At 45.6% G+C, this 23,560-nt stretch overlaps 1 protein-coding gene across 3 annotated transcripts in view; it reads right to left on the bottom strand.

The window, feature by feature from the left end:
- Window positions 1-23,560, bottom strand: part of LOC6538227 (leucine-rich repeats and immunoglobulin-like domains protein 1) — a 127,334-nt gene that overhangs the window by 23,815 nt on the left and 79,959 nt on the right. For all 3 annotated transcript variants that reach the window (XM_015193219.2, XM_015193220.2, XM_039375142.1), the window contains exons 4-5: window positions 11,075-11,188; window positions 3,931-4,131 (exon numbers count right to left, since the gene is read on the bottom strand). In XM_015193219.2, coding sequence (XP_015048705.1) covers window positions 3,931-4,131; window positions 11,075-11,188 — 315 coding nt within the window. The remainder of the gene's footprint in view (window positions 1-3,930; window positions 4,132-11,074; window positions 11,189-23,560) is intronic.

The following is a 23,560-nucleotide window of genomic DNA, read 5'->3' as shown; positions in this document are numbered from 1 at the left end:
GGGGCGGGGAGGGGGGAGGGGATCAAAAGCTCTTTTTATACCCGATGCCCGGACTGAAATTGATTTTGGCTCTGTGACTGTGCGGCTTGTAATACGTGGATTGCGGCATGTAATGTCATGCAGATGACGACTACTTAATGGGTCTCAATCTTGCAGACTGTCAGCGACGATGGTTTTGCGCTGGTTTTGTGGCCAGCTGGCAAAAATTTTAATAAGCAGCTCTTTCAAAGCATCCGCCGCATTGGCCGCAATGGCAGTGGGAGGCAGGGGGAGTGGGAGGAGTAGAAGGAGTAGGAGGAGTAGAAGGAGTAGGAGGATCAGGGAGCAGCAATGCGGTGGTTGCGGCCAGTTTTGACAGAGTTTGTTTCATATTGATTTCGCAACAGCTACAGCTACGGCGGATGGTGGTGCTGGTGCTGGTGGGGGCGGTGGCTCAACTTCGGGTCCTGGTTTTGTGGCATGCAAAGTTGCTCATCCAACCACTCAATCTCCCACCCACTTGCCCAGCCATCCAACCAGCCAGCCAGACATCCATCCCAACACACACACTCATATCCAGGCTTAAACTTTAAGTGCGCCGGTTTTGTGGGCGGCAAAAGTTGGGAGCATGTCTGTTAAGTAATTTAAATCCATATTCTGTTGCATCCGATAAAGTTTAGTGCTAAAACTTAAGCGGCTGCCTGGAGAGCCCAGCAATCCGGGCATTTAATTGGGGTCTCCCGTTGCTCTAGATGCAGTGTCCTGTTGGTAATTTGTCTCGAGTAGCCAAGCAACTTGTGCGTGTGTGTGTGTGTGTGTGCGTGCATTTGTTTATCGTCCTTGTGGCATATAATTATATGCCTTTGCCAGCATCTTTTGTTATTGTACAAACATTGTTGTGCCGCCCATTGTACGGGGATCTATTGTCGGCCAGCTGGCCATAATTAAATGCGTCCCCCCCCGCTTTCCGCCATACTCCCCCTTTAATACACACCCCCCACTCCCATCCGCCTCCTTATCCGCATCCTTTCTCTGCACCTGTCTCCGCCTGATGTGGCCACATCCGTCTCCCTGTCCGTGTCCATGTCCGTATCCGTGTCCGAGAGCAGTTGTTTTGGCATATTGTGCATATAAATCACATTAGGCGGTAGAGCTCCATTTTCTATTCAAGGCCGCACCCACGCACACAAACACACACACGCACACACACACACACTTGTGCAATAATTATGGTTTCCGGTTCAATGATTTCATTGTTATCGATACTATAAGTGGAATGCTTGACTTGGACTTTTGCGGTGCACAAAGACCCTGTAATTACACAGCTAATTGCCAGCTGTTGCGGCATTTAAACTAGTCGTAATCCGATGTTGGTCATTGGCCAATGCATTGGCCAAACCTATTTTTAAAGTCACGCGCGAAATGCATTTAAAAATCACACCGATTCGACCGTGATAAAAATGTGTAAATTGCCGCCATGGCCTACCGCACAGCCACCGCATAACATAATGTTTTGCGGTTGGATTTGCTCCAGCCAGCCACCAACCATTCAATCCACCGCCCTGATATGACCAGAACCCATAACCAAAAGCCCAAAAACCGAAACCAAAACCGTACTGAACCGAATCGGCGACAGGCTGCCAGCGGCTAATGGATGGATTGTGGATGGGCCATGTCGAGGCCTAATTGGTTTTATTAAACGTCACATGAATAATGCCCGCTGCAGCTGCAGTCCTGTTAAAATGCTTTCAAGTCCTTGACACAGTTGCTGCTGTGGCAGTGGGGCAGTGGTGTATTTGTTGACTGCTGGCCAACAGAGATAGCAACCTTGGTGGACTCATCAAATATTAAAGCCTCCACATCGGTTAGATACAACACACCTAGAGTGCCAGATGTTTTCTGTTGCGCGGCGGTACTGGCAATTATTGCGAGGTCACCCAGAAATTAATGCTCGTGCCATATTAAAAGATTTGTCAACGGGCAAACTTTTGGGCCATTGTTTTTGGCCCTGCGCTAGAGGGCCAAGAAGCCCAAGGAGTTCACCCAGAAATCCCAGCTATTCCGGCTATCCGGGTGCTGGTCCATTTTTTGGCCATCGCCGGGCTAATGTCTTTGTAAGTGCCACGACGGCCACGACGGCGGAAACTTTGGCAGCGGCGAACATTATTTTTTCATCTTTAGTGTGAGCCAAACTGAAAGTAATTTACGCTCGTAAAAACTGCCAAGCCGAGATGCCAAAGAGTGGCAAACTTTATGAAATTTATATACGAACATGCCATGGGTGGTGGCACAGGCCTGCTGGATATTTGGGTATCTGAATCTGAGGAGAATCCAGACTTTTTCCAGGCTCGGCGGATCCGATTTAAGGGGGGCGGTTGGGTGGGTGGGTGTTCATGTCCATTGCCGGCCGTGTCGTCTGCCTGCTGAGCTTATAAAAACTTCGACAGCGCATTATTTTGCCTGTTTTCTCCTTTGACAATAATGGAGATTGGTGGTCGATGGGGTTTGGGGGGCAGAAACAGAATCTACCATTCGTAGCGAATGGCCAAAAACGGGGCGAGAAATTTACGTGCGCCTGCGAAAGTTCAATAAACGAAATATTTCTGGCCATGATCATTATTTGGCAAACGGAGCGCATAATAAACACATAAAATAAACAAAACTTTTCAATAATCGACTTTTTTGCCCTCGCTCTCGCACTTCTCCGCTTCCCCAGTTCTTCTCTGTTTTTCCGTTTAATGTTTGCCTGTGGCGCTGGACGGGAAAAAAAATCGGAGGAAATCGGAGCAACTGGGCAGGCAGACGCACACAGGACCACAAGGAGCAGGACCAAGTTTCAATGACAAATGAAAAAAGTTGTCGCCGCTAAAATAAATACGCATTTTTATAGGCCTTTTGTGCTGTGCGATTAATGCCTTAGCCGAAATCCATACAGGCGCGCATTTTAAAGCGCCTTAAAGTCGGCAATAAAACTATTTTTCAATCGCTTACACTCTGCCGCGGCAGATAGAGACGGATATAGGGCGCAAGCGAGACAGCGACACTTTGGAGATTTTGGGAATTGTATCGCAATTTGCATGCACCGCACACACACACACACACATAGAGGGGATTTTCGTGGAGCAGTTAAAAGGCAAGTGTTGGCCAGAAACACACAGACAATCGTATGCAAATAAAGGGCAACATTGTAATTGGGGGAAATATATGTAAATTATTCATCATTGCTGATTAGAAGCCCCGTCGAAGACGCAAGTCAAAGGAAAGGCAGGAGGAGGGCAAGTAAAAGGATAACCAGGCTACCAAGGATACCCAGGATACCCAGGATACGAAGGATACCCAGAATACCAAGGAGCCAAGGAGAGACAAAGCTGAAGTCGCACGCTTGTTAGCCACATCGGATTCGGTCTCCGGCAGGAAGTAGTTGAGCAGGACCCGGAGCCAAAGGAGCAGCAATTTGCATCCGTTCTTTCTCTCTTTCTGTGCGTCTGAGTTCCACTGGCAGCCACTTTTGCTCCAGAGGGATGAGCAGCGATGCCGGGGCAAATGGCAGATTAGTTTTGATTTTTTCAAACGCCCAAAATTTCCACTCTCTATTGAATCTCTTGGCCGTAAAGCCGCCAAATTGCAGCCGAACCTACTTTGCATATTTGAGTGGCCCGGACGCATAAAGCACTAAGCACTAGGCACTAAGGATATGTAAGGATATGTTAATTTGACCAGCACACAACACTGCAGACTCGCAATGATGGAGCCTAACAATGGGGCCCCAGTGATTTGAGCCCGGCCGCATAAATTTCGCCCATAAAATTCCCATGGAACGTCAATCTGGATTGGGGAGTTTTGGAGTGAGGTGATTGGGATTGGGATTGGGGGATTGGGAACTTTGCATAACAATGCAAACGGCGAAAGTGGCGAAAAGTCGTTGGCAAATTTGTGAGCCGGCCTACTTACCGAGTATCTCGACCGTGTGGGTGATTTCACGTGGATCCATAGTGGCAATCTGGCAGATATAATCACCGGCATCCGTGGGCAGGGCATCGCGTATCTGCAGATTGAATCCGTTGACCAAACGCACTCGGGGATCGGGCGTCACTTTCACGGATCCGGCGGTTAATATGGCAATTCCACGCTTCCAGGCCACAACGTACGTGTCTGCAACATAAGAGCAATAAGAGGCGTATTGAATTTGAGAATCACTGCTGGAATTATGGCATTATAATTGATAAATTATGTTCGAGAGTTATTGAATCGAATGGCGGACTCGAGTGCTTGCATTGCAGTGGCAGCGCAAATTGAAAAGTCAAAATTCAAATGACTCAATTACGGGCCGCTTCAAAGGATCTAAAAAGGCTAGAAATTCAATTTGGCATGGACTCGCAATCACACATACACTCATCTACACACACATACACTCATCTACACACATATACACACGCAGCTAGAGGCAGATCCAGAGTGGAATATAAACCGCAGACAGGCGGCATGAACAACACTGGATGAGAGTCAGACAGGCACTCAGTAACACCCACTTGATATCCGCTAATGTGCGGCATTTGCAATCATATGCCAGAATGAGAGGCAGTCAGACACTCGGATGCTTTCAACGGCAGTAGCTGTGGCGGAGGAGGAGCAGGACCTGGCTGCCATGATGCCAGGATGCCAGCGGAAGGATGCCAGTCAGCCAGGGTGGACCTTTATCGTTCGAGCTGATTATCATATAAATATTCATAAATCGAAATAGTACTCAATACCGCTTAAGCGAGGCAAAACCATTTCAGAAAAGGCATCTTATAAATAACTTGCGTTTAGTAAAATCCTTTGCTAACCTTAATAACCACATTTTCTCAATATTATGTTCATATATTAATAATAGGTTGGAAAATGTCTTCTAGTCACAATGACAATCTTGGTCCACCCTAGCGCATACTAATACACTCATAGGCACACTCAAACACTCATTCACGTACGACAGTCCAATGGCAATGGCGCATTCATCGAACTCATTAATTGTGATTCCTTTTCCAATTTATGTGAGTTGCTCGATGTAAATTTCCGAGCGCGTGCAAAGCATGATGATCGGAAAGGGCGGGGGGAGTGGTGCAGGATATGGCAAGGATATGCGAAGTTGGGGCAGCAGAAATGAAGTATTGAAATGTGTATTGAAGCTACCGGATTTGCTACTAATGATGTATGACTTCCGTGTTTCGGCGCCGATGAGCTGCGTTCATTAAAAATTAAAACAATTTTGCCCGCCATCGACGAATAAGTGAGCTCTTCTGCTGCCAAAAAGATTCGTGGTACGGGAAAATGACTAACAGCTGCGGGCAAAACTGTAAAGCTGGCGGAAGAAGTCAAAGGGATTTTCCTACTGCTTAAGGGATTACATATATTTTTGAGCTGCACTTTCAAATTATTCCATTTTGTGCCATACATTTTAATTAATTATAAAGCACAACCTTGTGCCAGAATTAAGAAACATTCAGACATCTTGTTATTGTAATATTTTTAAACAGCTTTATAAATGAAAACTCCGACATTGTTTTGCATACCAAAAGGCATTAGCATAGTTGAGCATAATCTTTTAATAATATTTTGGCCGCAGCTGTAGGCAGGCGAATCCTTTCTTCCGCAAATTGATTTCACCTCGCACGCACACAAACACAAACACAAGCACACACCAAATGGATGTGAGTGAGTGTGAGTGAGTGAGTGCAGCAGGACCTCGGTAGCAAGTTGGCTGGGCCGTAATAAATGCTTATGAAGTCATTTACATGCGCATTCAAAAAGCGTATTTATTTGCAATGAGTTCAACAACATCAACAAGCCAAGGCACACGGTCTCCGCTCCATGAAAAGTTGAAAGGAGTTAAAAGGAGGTGCAGGATATGCAGGCAGTGCAGGCGGTGCAGGCAGGAGGCGCAGTGCACTGCAAAAACAAATAAATAAACGAGCACCACCTGCTGTCGTTAGCGTGCTCTAAAAGGAGTCGAAGGTGGAGTTGTGGTTGCAGGATGTGGCTGGGCAGGATGGGAGGATGGGTCGGAATCGGGTTATGTAGATGGTGTCCCTGCCGCAGAGAGCGGAAAGTATAATTCTTTAGGCTTCCCGGCTGGCGACGGCAATGGCGATGGCAATGGCGTTGTCGATGGCAAGGTGCTGGTGCATTGGGCTGTAGGTTGTGGGCTGTGGAAATGGAACGTATCCTGCATGCATAGATCCTGCTTAGGAATGGGGTGGCACGGGCGTGTTGCAACATGTACGTGCTGGCAAAGTGCAGTCATATCATATTAGCCGCTTGATTGAGTTATGAATGAAGCAACGTCAGTTGTAGTTGGTACATTGCCAAGTCGATTTTTCAGCAGGAACATGCAAATTGGGCAAAACCAACGCCTTGCTGCCCAAGTCGGGCTGTCAATTATTTCGTTTTCCAGCTGGAATTGCCAGCCACACAATTGGTTAATTTCAACGAGGTCGAACTAATTGGCTGGGTTTGTTCTAGAGCTGTCAGCATATTTCAATTGCAAGTTCTTTAAATGTTTCGTTTTCGTAAATACGTAAATAGATCAGAGAATTGCATTGTGCATGCCAATTACTGATATATTTTTAAAGATCTCCTTCTTGTTTACTCACTGAAAAGAATGAGTGCGAAAGCCTGTAGAATAATTGATTACCCAACAATGGAGGTTTAAACTAATAGCATTAAAGGATGGAACATATATTTTTATAGGCCTTGCTGTTGTATGTTGCTGCATAAATGAATTTGGCAGCACTGGTTTGTGGAGTGGCAAAAATAATTATTCTGCAGTCGCTGTGCAGCAGACTCTAAGCCAAGAATGCGCAGGACTCAGGATCCTAAACGTAGTCCGTTGCAAGGGCACTCATAAATCAGGAGCCTCGTTTCGTGTGCGCTGTGTACGGCTGCCTGGGCTGCAACTAAATAAATTGTTAACTAAAATAACAACAATCTAACGAAAACAAGCAAAACACGAAACGCCTCAATTTCCGGTTTAAGTGTTCTAAACTAAATAGAAAGGCACACAGTTGTGGAAGGGGGCAGTGGAATGGAAGTGGGCGGCATTACGACAACAATACATGCAAACAATTGCTCGCCGTTAAGCGAGCGGCAGGTCCTAGATTCAGAATTCAGGATTCAGGATCAGGCAGCAGGAGAGGAACTGTAGCAGGAGCGGCAGTAGCAGGAGCCAGCGGATGAGGATGAACGAGTTGGATGGCGTGGGGCGGAAACTCGGTAAAAGCATTTCGGTTTTTGTATGTCCTGCTCATCCTCGCTGAACTCACATAAACATGGCCTGCTCCAGCTGGACAAATGGCCGACCACACACGTCCTGCTGCAGAGCGGCTGGTTCATTGTTTACAGCCGAAAGCCAACTTTTAGTTTTCCACACTTCACCCAGTGACAGAGATACTACACACAGCTATATGCATAGCTATAGAGCTATAGAGCTACAGATATAAACACATAAACAGAGGCACAGCACACGACCAATTCAAATATGGCCAATGCTCGCATTGTTGCAGCAGCGCCTTTTGTCTGTTTGCTCTGGGCATACTGTGCGTATGCGCAATATGCCAGCCACCGTCCGCCTTGAGCTCGATTTTCTCACAGTGTGTCTGTGCTTGTGTGTGGGGAAAAGCAGGGAAGGAACGGACCAAAGGCCGACCAACGGACATGTTGTTTGTCTGAGCGCAATTTATTGCATGTCGGAAAGGCCAATATTATAAGATGATGACCCCCGAAGATAAACGATGTTGCGGCTTAGCCGCCGCAGGCAAACTAGAGCGAATGGGGCAGACTTATCTGCAACTTCTTGCGAAACTTTGTGCCCAGTATGTTTGCCCCCAAGTGTGTGTGTGCCAGTGTGTTAGTGCGAGTGTGAGTGTGTTAAGTGTGGTGTCCGTGTGCGTGTGTGCAGGGAAAAAGCGAAATTAGAACTGTAAATGGCATTAATATTGAAACTTTGTTGCCTCCACAGCCATATATATACACACTATACACCATGCCAAGTCGAGTGGTCCGTTCTGCTGTTTGCACAACTTCAACTTTTGCGGTACGATTCCATTTCCGTTTTGCTGGGGTAATAGTTTCGAGCGTCGACGCTCCATCAAAGCGTAATGAGCGTTTGTATGGCCGCAATGACGGGGTTTTTGTGTTTTGAATTTTATTGCATTCGAGTTTACAGTCACAGTCCGTTACAGCCAGTTACAGCCAGTTACCATTTACCATTTACCATTTACCAGTCACCAGTTACCAGTTACCAGTTGGCATTCGCCATTCGGCAGTTAGCCATGTGGCCAGTTGTTAAATGTTTTTGCCCTCTGTTTGCTTAGTCCTTGTTGCTGTTTTTAAGCGAAACCACAATGAAAAATTCACACGACACCAGCTTTGCATGCAGACAAACTCAACTGAGCAGCGAATAAAGTGGCCAGAGCAATTAATTAGCCGATTTGATAAAGCCCAAAAATTGCAACAGTACAACTATGGCTTCTTGATGCTGCATTTGGCATTTGAAAATTAAATCGGATTTACCATCTCAGGCAGATTGCAAGATATGTATTTTTAGAAAGTTTTTTGGCCATTTCTGCCAGTTTACAAGAATAAATTATATAATAATATTTACTTGTCTCAGAAGGCACGGGATTAACATGCAAATTTGGACAAACAAACTGCCGCAAAAGAACATTCAGCCACCTGTATTTGTTTGCTTTTTCTTTTTGCCTGGATAATAAAACATCCTGCCAGCCAGGACATTTAGGTGACTGAAAGAGATACTGTACACAGGCCTAAGATATCCGTATATAATTACGCTTTGACAGTATGAACTGTCTGTATGAACTGTTTGCATCTTCTGATCAAAGAAGTCTTTGGTTATACCGAAATTGATATTGTCGAGCTGGCACAAGTGCAAGTATTTCCACTCTAGAGGGTATCCTGTTTTTCCAAGAGTGCTGGTAGGCAAAAGCAGAAGCACAGCAATAGCAATAGCAAAAGCAAAGGCAAACAAAGCAAAAGAAACAAGCAAGCCAGCAAGCAAGCAGACAATGAAATAAGCAGACATTGCGTGCCAGACATTGAAGAACAAATAAAAATTCAAATGAAATGATAATGATGAAATGTTTCACTGTTTACTGTTTACTCGCACTCAGACACGACTATCCATTCCCTGGGAATGGCAAAAAATAAAAGGAAAGGGAAAGGGAACGGCGAATGGCGAATGGCCCACTCGAGCTGAAGGATTACTCTTTCGGGGTGCAAGGATCCGTAATAAGTGTTTAAAGGCATTTTCATATTATATGGAAATGCTCACACGCGCCCTTTGTCTCTGTTTGAGTGTCTCTGTAAGAGTGTGAGTATGAGTGTATCAGTATGAGTGTGTGTGTGAATGTGATTTTCGTTCTCTCGAATTTTACGAGTTTGCATCGCAACGCATAAAATGAAATGAAAATGCGCATAAATTGTACAAAGTACCGGGCGAGAGTCTCGGCGGTTTAGTGCGGTTTTAAAAATTCTATCAATTATTTTCTTTACACTTTACGTTCGCGGCCATAAAAAGGGATGTGTTCCGGTTCACCTGCACCCGCAATCAGGCTAAATCGCCGGATACTCGTTGCCAATCATATTTCAGAGTACCTGACCCCATAAAGTATGCTATATTAAAAGCACAAAATCGCGAGGCAACTTCGCTTTTAATTATTCCGTTTAAGGGCGCAAGTAAGCCGCGAGCTGAGCAATGGCTGTAATGAAATTGTCGTATGGGCACTTTATTAGCATAATGCCGCATTAGCCAAGGGGAAAACAGAAAACTGCAGAGTAAACCCAGCCATAGCAAACGCCCAGGCAATTTATTTTTCCCCTCTAACCCCGCTTGTCCTTGCCCCGTTTATATTGTATATATGTATATATTTACTTTCTTGTGCTTTATTCTGGTATTTTCTATTCTCAGCCATGCTTTTTTATTATTAGTACCCAAATGCCCGCAGCTATAATTTTGTTGCAGAAATTGTCTGTGTATCGCATCGCCTGCGTTGCCCAGCTCCAGCTCCAGTTCCATCTTCGTCCTCATCCTGGCATGTCCTTGTTGCTAGCTGTGTCCCTGAGTCCTGGTCGAAGTTGCAGAGTTCGTCCTTGTCGGAGGCAATCAAGTGCAAGAGAAACGCAAATGAAATTCTTTGTTCTGTATTCGTTTTCTTATAAACGGATGCCACCCACCGCAGACGTCTCAAGCTCATATGCATCTACATAAGGGGCTACATCCTACAGGTCCTGTACACTGGTAAAAAATGTTACAACTTCTAAAGTACGTAACATTTCAAAATGGTAACAAGAAATCAAAGTTTAAATTTGAACTTTCCCCTTAAACTGATACTAAGTAATTGCCAAGATAGCAAAATGTCTATAAACTTATTTGCTATTTAGATATTTTCTCAGTGTACGAATAAAATGTATTCCAAGTGTTTGGGTCCGAGTTTTTGTGTGGCGTTCTGTCCCCGACGAGTGGCACAAGTTTCGACCATCTTGCCCAGCTTTATTTGAGTCCACCCACAGCTTTTTCATTCGAATTGCCTGCTCTTCTCGCATGCTGTTGCTTATGCTAAATCCCTGTTATGTACAAATAATCTCGCACACACGACCGCATTTAAATTGAAAAACGTACATGGACCGACCACGGCTCAAATGCCAAGACTTGAGTGAAGCGCAAGCAAGGAAGGAAACCAGGACGAATGGACGAATGGACGGATGGAGCGCCGTAACCACTACACATGTCTTGAATGGACATCTGGCCGTCCGTTTTGACCGCTGCTCCTGTTTTTCTGCGGTCGGATTGCCACAGCAGCAGAAGCAGCAGGAGCAGGATGAAATTTAGTCCTGTTGGGGGAGGGATTAATGCATAGTTGTGGCCATCGCATAATGTCGGCTTAATTATTTGTATGGCACAGCCTTCGACCGCAGCATTTAAATGTAAACTGCGTGGGTGAATCAGCTCGTGTCGGTATGCCTCCTGATGGAAAATGCTCGGAAAATGTGTGTGGAAATGGGGGAATATAGCACCACCCATTTGAATATGTTTTGTACTCACCCGTGTTGGCCACCTCGCAGGGCAGCACTATTGTCTCGCCGGTGATGAATTTGAATGTCTCCGAACGTGATATGAACATGGGCTCGTTCTTGGTCATCATGCTCTGTCCTGACACTGGAAATGGAAATAGGAGAGAGAGAGGAGACACAATTTTAATATGAAATGCCTTTTTGGTATTTTCGTACGCAATATAAGTAAATTACTCAAAATATTATTACTCGGCCTGACCGACGTGTGTGTGTGTACGTGTACAGTGTGCACACACATGTATGAGTACGGTCCATGGATGATGTCATCTAGATCAACACAACATCTTGTGGATGGTCAGATGTGTGGCTAATTGGTTTAGTGCATTTAAGAATATTTGTCAGATGTCGGAAAGTTCATAAAGTGCATTTTATTATGCCCATCCAATGAAACTTGTCAAATTTACACAAACAAGGATGGGCGAATAATTTAATGCACTTGCTGTTGATTTGCTAATCAATTTTATATGTCTATCTTGGGATTTCTCGGGAGGTAGTGGGTAAGTGTGTAAGTTTTTGTATCTGCAGCATTTGCATGCATGTCCGTGCGAGTGTAAAGTGTTAAAATGCACTTAAATATTAAAGCCCACTTTCTGGGCCTAAGCCCCAAGTGAGCCCTGAATTAATTCAATTGCCAGCACCCATTGGCACGCACAGATACAGATACATATGTACGAGTATACAGATACAGATACAGATACAGATACTCGTATATATACTGATGCATGGTGCATGGTGCATGGTGCATTTGCGTATTAGGTAATTCGTGTCTTGCATAATTTATTCAGGCCCACGGTGACCACATCAAAGGACCTGCTGCATGCCTGGGCATTAGGGTATTTATTTGGTTTTGTAATTAAACAATGATTATTGCATAAATAGCCAGGCATTGCGGCCAGCCCCAATTAAACTCAATTAAATGCCGCACATACACATAATACATACACATAAATTATCCTTACAACTTTTCGATTCACAGTGGGACAGAGGGAGTGAAGTGGAGTGGAGTGGAGTGGAGTGAAGGAAATCGCCCCGAAAAGCGGATACGCTCATATCCGGTTACAAGGTAATCGATTACTTTTAGTGTGACAGGGCAGAATGCGGATACAGATACGACTATGCTGGCCGCACTTCCGAGTCGCACGCAACAGCGGCGGAGTGCCATCAAGGATCGTCGAGTGTCGGGGAAAAATCGCTAGTGGAAAGTGGCGGGCAACACAAAAAAAAAAAAAAAAAAAAAAATGAACAAGAAAAACTGTGAGTCAGCTACAAAGCGTTGGCGACGAGGAAAACGACGATGCCAAAAGGCGATGGCAAACAATTTAATACGTTTAAGCGAATGTGTCAACAGGGCAAGCTGCCTTGAGCCTTAGGGCTCTGAGCGGCGATGAACAATGAATGCGGGAATGGATGGAGGTCCTGCGGGGAGGATGCCCTCCCAATGCGAATGCGGATGCGAAGGACCCAAGAGCCGAAGACCAAGCACTTTTGACACCATGACAAGGCCTGACGTGGCCAGCCAAGGTCCTGGAATTGAATTGATTCGATTACGCTGCGGGCACAATAATGAAGTGTCAAATGTTGTATTTATCTGCTGCGGAAACATTCGGCCAGGCCAGGACTCCGACCAGGACTCCGGCCAGGACTTTGACTTTGGCGAAAAAGTAGGTAAGCAAAGCCAAAAGTCAGCAGCACGCACTTGCGAAAAAGTGGAGCCTGTCAGGCGACAGGACTTGGCAGGACCCTCGATGCCATGTTGCTGGCATTTTATTCGATTCCTCTGCTGCTTTTCTACTTTTTCTGCTTCACTCGGATTTTTTCTCTGTTTTTCTATTTTTTTTTTTGCCGACCTGCCTATTTGTGTTTTGTTTTCTCGATTTTTTTTTGTTGCTTTGTGCTCTTCTGGCCTGGTATAGTAAATATAATTTCTTTTGTAGCCGGGCTAGTCAGTTGTCTGTTTTGAGACCGGCTCGTTGCTTGTGACAATATTTTCGCAAGCCGGATAAAGGCGTTGGCAGCACGTGCCTTTGCTCCTGTCAATCGAGTCCTTGATGCGGATAATAACGAAATAATGTCAGAGGTGGAGGCAAGTGGCTTCTTCGTGGAATTCGAACTTCGAGGCAAGGGTTTCCTGCCCTGCTTGTTGTCTTGGGATTTTGCCATTCGAGTGCTAATAAACCAAATGACTTTGTGCCACTTGGGCACTGATCCGCGTCCCCCCCCCCCCCCCCTCCAGGAAATCCAGAGGGAAGCTGAGATGAGAAAGAAAAATAGATGAAAGAATATTTCGTTCGGAGCCTCAGTCATTTGCACACTCACACGTGCCGCAGGAATATTTCCTGCATATTTATTTGATTTCAATTTTATCCTCCGCTCCCCAGAGGTGAATGTGCACTCATTGAACCATAGTCGAAGTTCGTTTTGAATTGGGCGTCCTCTATTTGTGTCTGGTCAGTTTGGTCGCCTCTTTGCCTGTTTGCCATGTCTGTGTCTACAATTCAATTTCAATTTTCCAATTTTAGTGGCCGTTCTAGGTCGCCCCCGGGTCCTGCCCCTCGATTCCGCCCAACCCCGCTTCCTGGCCAGGATTTTTGTGTTTTTGCGGTTTGATATTCAAAGTTTTTCCATTAAAGTTATTCGCAGAGAATAAGAAAACTTTCCTCACATACAGTTGCAAATATTCAATTTGAGCAGAAAATTATCAAACTAGTTTTTATACTTCAACAGTTCCCACAACCCGCCGGAAACACCCACTTCGCCCGCTGACCTTCATCAAAAAAAAAGCACGAAAAATGTAACATTTTTGGTAGCACGCAAAGTGCATAAAATATAGAAAATGGCTGGCTGTTCCTGCTGTTCGCAGTTCCTGCAACATCTGCTGCCACCGTTGTAATTTCGAGGCTCGGGGACGCACCTGCTCTGCTGTTCTGGTGTTCTGCTGTTCTGGTATTCTGCTCTTTTGGGCCCGGAGATGCAAGTGCGACAAATGAAACGGCGCCAGCTTGCCGGTGCACTCGAGCAAACTGGGTGAAAAAAAAGGACAAACAGCGATGCGAGTAGTGCTGAGTAGAAAAAGTATGGAGTAAAAACTGAAAATTCATTAAACGCTGCTTTGGGGGGGTGGGGTGCGTGGTGCAAAAGTTTAAGCCAACATTGTAAATCCCCTGATAGAGCGCTAAAAAGAGCAGATCCTAACAGGTGCATTTCATGGCAGTTGGCAAAGGCAAACACACGCAATATCTTTTGAGCGGCTACTTATGCCGAGTGGCCTTTATTCCAAAGCTATAGCTATAGCTGGCCAGACGTCTGCATAAATCTCCCACATTTCGGCCAGACAAAGTCCAGCCAACACATCTACAGCTCCAACTCCAGCTACAGCTCCATCTCCATCTCCAGCTCCATCTCCTGTACGGCACCATTAGAGAGCTCCATTCCCAGCACAAAGGGCAGGGCAATGCAATCTGACGGGCGAGGCGATAGGGAACCCAACCGACTAAAACCAAACCGAACCGAGCTGCACTGCACTGCACTGCACTGAACTGGCAAATTTAGCACAAGGGAATCAAGGATTACCTCAGCAAACACACTGAGTACCACTGGAATTGATGCACTGCGAGAAACTGTAATCCCAAAGAAAAGCTTTAAGAAAAAGTACTGAGACAGAAACTTTATCAAAGATGTGATGCCTTCTTATTCGATTACTAGTACTATGTGGTGGCTGAACTAAATAATATTATGATTTCTTTTTAATCTTCCAACACATATTTTAATTGCTAATTTTCTTCGTTCTAATCGTGCAGTTGCACATTTCTGCGCCTGCATGAACACACAATTTTCGAACAGCTCTTGGGGGTCGTTTGTGAGGTGAGGTGGAGTGGAGTGGACCACAAGCCCGAAAAGCATTGCCAAAATTGAGTGAAAACCAAAGTTTGATACTGTTGTTGCAACGTTACGTGCCACTCCTCCTTTTGGCCGATGGGCCACGCCCACATCCGCCACATGTTAAAACAATCTAAAAAGTTAGCGGGAAAACAATGTGATTGCAAGTGAAATATTCATGGAGTGCACTTTTGACATGAAACTTGGCCAAGCCGCAAAAGACGGCGAAGTTGAACTGGAGGCGATAAGGGAGGGGGTTGAGAGGGGGGGGGCCCAAATGCTTGTTGGCCAGGTTAGTAGAATGGAATAGAGCTGAAAGGAAAAGAAAAGAAAATAAGAGGCCAGCACAGCGAGGCAGTGGAGCACTAATTTCGCAGCCACACTGGCCAAGCGGCAAACTGATAGTAAACTCCGCCGCCGAAACCCACAATGAATACCCACAAGCCCCGCCACTTTCTATGCACCACCACCACCACCACCAGCACCAGCACCACCATTCCATTTTCGCACACATGTGGGCCATAAAATCTGAAGTTATGTTGAACAATTTTTGGCCAAACTGCTGTGGGTAATTTGTTTGCTCGCGTTCCTGTGGTTTAACAACATGTTATCCTGCGCCTGCGCCCACCAAAATCAATGGAACGCTTCTCGACCGCTGTATAAATTGCTCGTGAGCTTCCCTTTTTTTTTTGCTTTGTCTTGTGTGTGCTAGGGCATTCAGTATTTATTAAGTCCAGATACAAGCGTAACATTTAAAGGGAACGTGAAAAGAGATACACGATACACAGATACACAAATACACAGATTCACAGATACACAGATAGACAGACACACAGATACACAGATACACAGCCACACAGATACACAGATACACAGACACACAGATACACAAATACACAAATACACAGACACACAGATAGACAGAGACTCGTACTTAGACTAATACGCAACAAATGGAGCAGGACGAATGCAATGTGTCACCTTTATGGCGACAGGAAAATGAAATCACGTTGTCCCTCACGTGACAAATGCTCGGGCTATGATAGATGTCCTGCGGGGTAGGTGGAAGGATGGGCGTTGGAATGCCAGGGGTTAGATCCTTTCCGGGCTCCGGGCACGTTCCAGATGGCCCCAGTGACGACAACACGTAGCGAAATGCGCATTAAATTGTGAAAAATGGAATTTCTGGGCAAATCAAAAGCGTATTACAATGCCCCGAAAAATAAGTGAGAGACGCAGCACAGGCACAGCGAAAACCGGTCGCCGAAAAACAAATCAATGTCAATGCTCTGTGACGTCTGGCAGGACCCTCTGCATTCGACGTAACAACATGCGAGTGTGTGCGAGTGTGCCAGTGACGTCGCCACGTGATTACGGCCCAGAAGTTCCTCTCACTTTTTGGTTCTGGTTACGAATTTGATTCGGCTTTGGTTTCGGTTTCGAGCACATGTCGCCCATGAATATCTGAAAGCATATTTATTGACTTGTCGACGGCTTCGTCACCTGGCTGCTCCTGGCTGCTCCTGCTGCTGCCGTGTCCCTTGACCTGCCTCATAAGCGCTGTCAGAGGCAACTTTCGGGATGCCAAAGGGATAACAGGAAAGGTGCAGGGAGCAGGGAAGGCAAGGACTTCGACACGCCAGTTGAGTGCCTGCTCGTGCATTAGTCAACCTCCTGGCGCTCCGCTTATGCCTACAAAATTTTCACACTCAATTGCCCGGGCAACCTTTTCGCAGGATCACGCGCCGCAAAGCAGCCACCTTCGCCATCCGCCAGCTACTTAGCGAATATGTTGCATGCAACACAGCGCGACAAACACACACGCAGACACATACGCGCACACACATACACATTTGGTCGTATCCTTTGGAGCAAGGACAACGAGTTTAGTTTGCCTTTCGCCAGCGGCGCCATTTCGTGGGACCCTTTGTGCGCCCAGGTCCTTGTGTATAAATTGTATTTTTTGATTGTTGTTGCCGCTCTCGGTGACATTTTTATTCACCCATGCTGTGTATGTGTATATGGGTGTGGGTGTGTGTGTGCCTGCATATCAGATTAGCGCATATATCATACGTAATGGTTTCCAAATGACGGCAATGATTTCAATTTCACGATAACCCAGCCAAGGAGTGCCACCTTCAAAAGTATTAAAGTGTGCTTTCGCCTGGCGGGCAGATTGAGTAATCAAAGTTATTACCGAATTCCTGTCTGCCAACGGTGCGTATGAGTAATGCAGCATGTGTAAAGCGAAGTACGGAAGTGAAATGCTGCTTCCTCCTAGCTGCTCAGACTTTTTTCTACGTTTCTTTGTGTACGTGTGGCACCTTTGGACTGCTCTGGGCTGTTTCGTAGCCCAGTGATTGACGATAATTGACTGTCGCCGGCATAGGACATCAATCATGACGTCAAAATGGACAGCAGGCAGCATGTAAATTGCATGCGATAAAAACGAAATTGAATTCGGTAAACAAAATGATAAAAATCAGCTTGACTCGGTCCGATAATTTATGCAGGGACCAGGACTCTGCCACTTTTGCCACTACGGCACTCTGGCACTCCGGAAGTGCGAACAGTGGGATGTCGCCGAAAAATGCTGCAAATTCATGCTATTTGTTAGCCGTTTAATGCGCAACGAAATGAATTTGAATATATCATGACTTTCAGACAAGGACACTGCCGGCTGCTGCTCCTTTGCCGCTCTACTCTCTACTCCCTGCTCCCTACTTGTGCATATTAAATATTTCTGCGTGTCAAATGAAATTTTTGTAATTTTCCTCGTGGCGTCAAATGAAATTCGCACAATTCGCACAGCCGTGGCTTGTTTAACTTCTGTGCACAAGCAATCCACATCGAGTCCCTCGTTTAATTCACTGGAGTGCGATGCGAATATATATGCTTGTGACATGTTGCACGTGCAGCGGAGAAAGTTTTCTCGCGCTATGTGCCACACAGCAGAAGAATTCAGCTAAAGCAAAAAGAGTGTGCCAGAGTAAAAGCTTTAAACTTGCATTCGGGTGCATTCTTAATGCCCCTTTGTTTGCCGAGGTCTAGGCCAGAATGCTAAATAAATTGCCTTCAAAATCGCTTGGGGTAAAAAGTGGGAATTTACCGGACATGTAGCTAACGATTTGCTGCTGCTGTGAGACCGGAAAATTCTGCAACGCTTGAAAAATGCGTGTATGCAAATTTCACCAACCTGCCAGTCGGCACAAAAAACAAAAAGAAAAATGTATTACTCTCTCTAGTCGATGGCTGGGGTGCAAGTGTGCAAGTGTGCAGGTGCAAAAGGCAAGAAAATGGTGGCAAAGGCGAACTGGTGTTGCACGAACTACGTTCGGGGGTCGTGGCCTAATTTTCGGTTCGCTTTTGCTGGCGAAAAAGATGTGGAAAAAAAAACGTTGGTGGAAAGCTACCGGGGCAGAGTCAACTTAATTAGGAGGTTTTTCCAGGTTTTTCCCAGGTTTTGCCAGCTTTTTCCAGGTTTTCACGGAGTTTTTCAGGCTTTTCATCAGCGCGGTTCGCGCGGTGTGCGAAACGGGTAAATCGTATATATGCCGTATATAATGCGATTCCTGACTGTGTGTCCTGGATGTCCGATCGTCCTTCCTGTTGACTCGCTAACTGGCTTTTTGTTTCATTCGCCCCGTTGTTGTTGCTACACTAGCCGCATTGTTTCGTTTTTGTTGGCCAATGCACGTGTGTTTGTGGAAAATAGAATGCATAAAGTGTGAAAAAGCAGGAGCAACAGCAATGGCGACCACCACAACACAGCAACAAAGATGAATACAACGCACAAAGAGAAACAAATCGGATTAGTCCAGCGGAATTGTGGACGAAAATCTATATGTGTATGTGTACGTGTATGTGTATGTGCATGTGTATATGTGTATATGGGTATGTGAGAATGTGCGAATGTGCGTTAGTGTGTGTAAGGTGACCTCTGTGTACAAGTATTGCGCTCATATCCTTCGACAGCTGCTGCTGGCCAATATCAATTGCAGTTTACCGTCTGTGTGACTGATTGCATAACTATATGGAAATCGCCCGAGATGGCTCTTAAAGCTCCTGCTCTTGAACTAGGCCAACACAAGCTCAATAAGCTCCGAATGCGGGTCCTTTTTCACACATCCATGCACTCGGAAAAATCGGAATGTTAATCATCTTAAATTCCTTACTTTATGGGCTTATAAGTTCTAGAAATCAGAACAGCATTTTAAATGAAATCTATGTAATGCAATGGATTAACTAGTGTGTAGTTTAGATTATAAACCATTAAAGTACAACCACTTTTCTCGGCGTGTATGCGTCAACTGTGACACAAAGGACGATAACTAGCAGAGTGCATGTGTGCGAGTGCCAGGACATGGTGCATTTTTTACGGACAGGCCAACCATTTAAATTCTTCAACAAAGGCCTGAACTAGAGCCACATAGAGCAGACAAAGCAGAAATGTTTGAAAAATGCGACAGGGCCAAGTGCAAGGAGTGGTGGAGTGGGTTAAAGCTGGGAATTGCTGCCGCTGGGAATTTAAGTGGCCACATAACTTAGTCGCCTGGTGACATTAAGCTGAAATTAACCTTGTAATGTCACTCGGACAAAGGCAAGTGCATAGAGTGCGCCATGTATATTATGTGGCTAAATGGGGAATGAAAAACGATGGGCGATGGGTGGTGACTTGATGGGTGATGGGTAAATGGGTGTTGGGGTAAAATTAATTACGCACCAATGTCGTAATAGCTGGCAAGCGATACTTAAAGCTGGAGAGAGTGGCTGGCAAACACAGACGCAAATGAGATGAGCGGGTTGAGGCAGCGGGTCGGATGGGGAATCAGATGCCAAGTGAGATAAGCAAACAAACAGCCTTGGTGCTAAATTTTAAGTGTTACAAGGACAACAACGCGCGGTGTGTTGCCCTGTTTGTGTATGTGTGTATACGTATGTGTTTGCATGCAAACGGAGATGGCAAGGACCTGCGGCTGTTTTCCCACTGTTCGACTGTGTGTGTGTGTGAGTGAGAGCCTCCAGCTTGTGTGTGTATAATTGTTTGCCGTTAAGTTTGCGGCAACCACAGGCGGTGGCAACAATCGGCGGCATCGCCAGCAATCAGCCAGCTTCCTTCGACTCCTTGATGAGCTCGACCTGTCAATGGTTGCCTTTGACACTAATACCCCAACAAGCACAGCGGTTGTCAGGACGAAAGCCCACACACACACACACACGCACACACACACACACTCGAGAAGACACAGACAGACATCTCATTATGGTTCTCCGAGCAGTTACGGCAAACGGCTTTGTGCTCGCACGATAATTTTATTCATTCCATTCCATTCGGCTAGACCCAAACGGCAAACGGCAATCCAACTACTTCGCCTTTAATTACGCCAACAGCCGAATACCATAATTAAGTAAGCGGCTTATGATGCACAATTAAACGGTTGCCTTGGCAGGACTTTCATCATCAAGAGTATTGGCATTGGGATCGGATTCGGGCATCAACAGCGGCATCGGCATCGGCATCAGCGTCTTTGCCAGATTCAGTTTCCGCCACCACAGAACCCAATCAAACTTGAAAGGCAGAACACGCATACGCCACGTGGGACGCACACGGCATTAGCATAAAGGCAGCGCAAGCCACTGCCATAAACAACTTACAACTGCCGCTGTGTCGCAGACGCACACTGCGAGAAATGGGTGGCACTAGGCGAGTGTATAAGTGCGTTAACTTCTTATACTATTTTATACTTAACAATATAGGTTTGGCAGTTGTTTCTTTAGTATAGATTATATCACACAACTTTACTCCTTGCGTTGCCATTTTGATTTCTTTGTTCAGATTTTTGCCTAGTCTTTTGTTGCCGTGCACACACTTTGACTTTCTTCGTGTGTTTACATGTATAATTCGACCGGGTCGCACCTTACATCTAACGAAGCTATCAGCCCCAAGCCGGGCACGTTTGATGTAGCGCAAAAAAAAAGGGTCAACATTGTCATGGCCAACTCATGGCTGGCACTGATTTTGGCTTCCTGCTCCTCCTGGTGCCGGAATATTTGGGCTTGCGAACTGCCTATGCACGCACCGCTCCAAGTGTGCTGATAAAAATGTCAACACACAATTGATTCTCTCGCACTTTTGCATCGGGATAGGATCGAACATGGAACATCGGCCATCCACATCGACTATGGCATCATGGCATCACGTCTGTTGTTTGATTTTATTGGGCCACATTTTTTGTGCCCCGCTTTTTCTCGGCCTAGCAACCAGAGTGCCGCAGCAGTTTTTATTTTCCAGCAGTTTCCTTTGCAGTTTTCCCTTTTCTTTTTTTTTTTTTGCGCTGAGCCATGACCCCAGCCTCATTCGCTTTTCCCATCGGGGCGTTGTTTAGACGACCCGGGCAATTGTTTACAGTCCTTGGGTTTCATGACGGGTCTCCGGTTCCTGGTTCCTGGTCTCTGGTCTCTGGCCGTCGCTTGTTGGACTCATGGCTCTCCTGGCTACATGCTTTGCATGAAATCACGTCGTCATCAGGGCTGACATTATGTCCCTGGGATTAAAGTATCGAAATGGCAGTTTGAATTTATCGCTCAAGTTGCAAAGTGTGATTTTTATTGATATTGATATTGATACTCTCTCGACTTTCCACATTCCACTTGCCACAGTTCCTTAGTTTTGCAAGCAACAAAACTTGCGTGAGCTGTATGGTTTATCAACTGACTTGCAAACCTCTTTCCAACCCAAAATAAGTATATGCAAATATTGTAATGAGCGCCTGGGATGCCTGAGATGCCTGCAAAGTTTTACTATCTTGCGGCTCAGCACCACATTTGCATAAGCCTCGAAATAAATATCAGATATATTTTGCATTTAATTATCCCAGCGCCTTGGCAGACGGAGTTCTGCTCCGGCAATAATCAACAAGCGGTGGAGCTGAGCAACCGAAATAAAAAACTAAATTGAATTTCACAGTAAATAAAAGTTTATCCGGCAGATAAAGGTGCTTGCACCTGCAACGGCAGACTACGTGCATTATTTACTGAAAAAGGCAGCAGCATTCTGGGCAGAATTCTGGGCAGAATTCTGGGCAGCCAGCCATTTCACCTGACTCCATTTTACTTTGGGCCCAGTATTTCAGCAACATTCAGCAACTCCACCTTGGCTTAATTGCGAGGGAAGACGTGCGTGAGAGTTTGTGTACATTTTTGCGTCAATTAAGTTTCAACTCTCAGATACTTGGCAATTTACGTGTTGTAGCTTGGCTGTCGCAAGTTTTAAAGCAGATTCTCATTACGCGATTGCGAAACTTTTAATGTTGTTCTTTTGTAAGTTGGCCTTGCTATTGCTATTGCTATTGCTATTCCTACCAGCCGAGCTGCTCATTGTTTCTCGCCTCGAGTTTTGCTGGTGTTTCTGTTTCTGGTGCTGTTTCTGGTGCTGTTTCTGATTCTGTTGCTGTTTCTGCTACTACTGTTGATGTTGTTGCCAGTGATTTATGTGATAATTCCAGCTGAAGGAAGCCTCACAACCAGATGAATCCTGTTTCGCAGGCCCATCGTATGCGTTCTCTCGTATGCGTTGCTCGGCATAAGCGGATGTGCTCAGGATATGAGCAAGTTTTAGTGCCATAGTTAGTTGTTTATTTTGCGAGCTTCAACTTATTTTTTATGTTCGCTGGCAGGAAGTAATCATCTTGATGGCTCTTGAAATTTATAGCGTATTTTGCTGCATGTGGCTGACTGCGTTGGCGTTGGCGGCGTATCTGCGTAATGAACTACACGATTTTGGCATTAAGGCAGTTGCTGTCGCCTAAGCAAAAAGCCGAACAACAATTGCAAAAACACATTCGACTCGGAGACAATTGTGGGCGGTTTTCGGCTTAAAATCCCGGGGGCGTTGTCTGGGCCGTGTGTGTGGATGTGTGTGTGTGGCTTTGTGTGTTTCTGTGTGTTTTACCGACAGCTTAGCACGGCCTTAATGCCGTTAAACTCAACTGTCGCTAGCGCTTTTAACCTGAGGTTAAATTTTCAATTTGCTTTTACGCTTTTTGCCGGCTCAGACACAAAAACCCCAAGCCAAACCGTATACTCACCAGACAATGGCGATTGCTAAGCATGTGTGTGTCTGCCTCTGTGTGTGTGTGTGTGCCTGAGTGTGTGTGTGTGTTAACCGCCTTTGCCCACTTTGGTCTATGGGAATGGCAAGCGCCTACAGGTTCCTTTTTCCACCAGCTCCGCAGCAAATTACTCTCAAGCCGCCGCTTTGTATTGTTTTTCACATCGGCATATCCTTCTGCTGCTATTTTACTTGCCTCCTATTTTCTTGTTTTTTTTTTTTTTGTTCTTTGTATTTATAAGTCGAGCAGACATAGATACTTATGCACGCAGGCAGCTTTGCCTCTGACCTCTGCACTTGAATTTCGCACAGGCAAAGACTTGAAATTAAATTAATTCTATTGAATTTTATTAGATTTCGCCTAACAGAGTACAATGATCGTCATGATGACGATGGCTAGATGGCAAGAAGGCAAGGACATAGCCCAAAAACAGGCACTCGAAGCAGTTGGTTGTACAAATTGTACGGAAT

The sequence above is a fragment of the Drosophila yakuba genome, chromosome 3R, assembly GCF_016746365.2.
Source record: "Drosophila yakuba strain Tai18E2 chromosome 3R, Prin_Dyak_Tai18E2_2.1, whole genome shotgun sequence".
Lineage (NCBI taxonomy): Eukaryota > Metazoa > Arthropoda > Insecta > Diptera > Drosophilidae > Drosophila > Drosophila yakuba.
This window is presented reverse-complemented; position numbering and strand designations above follow the sequence as displayed.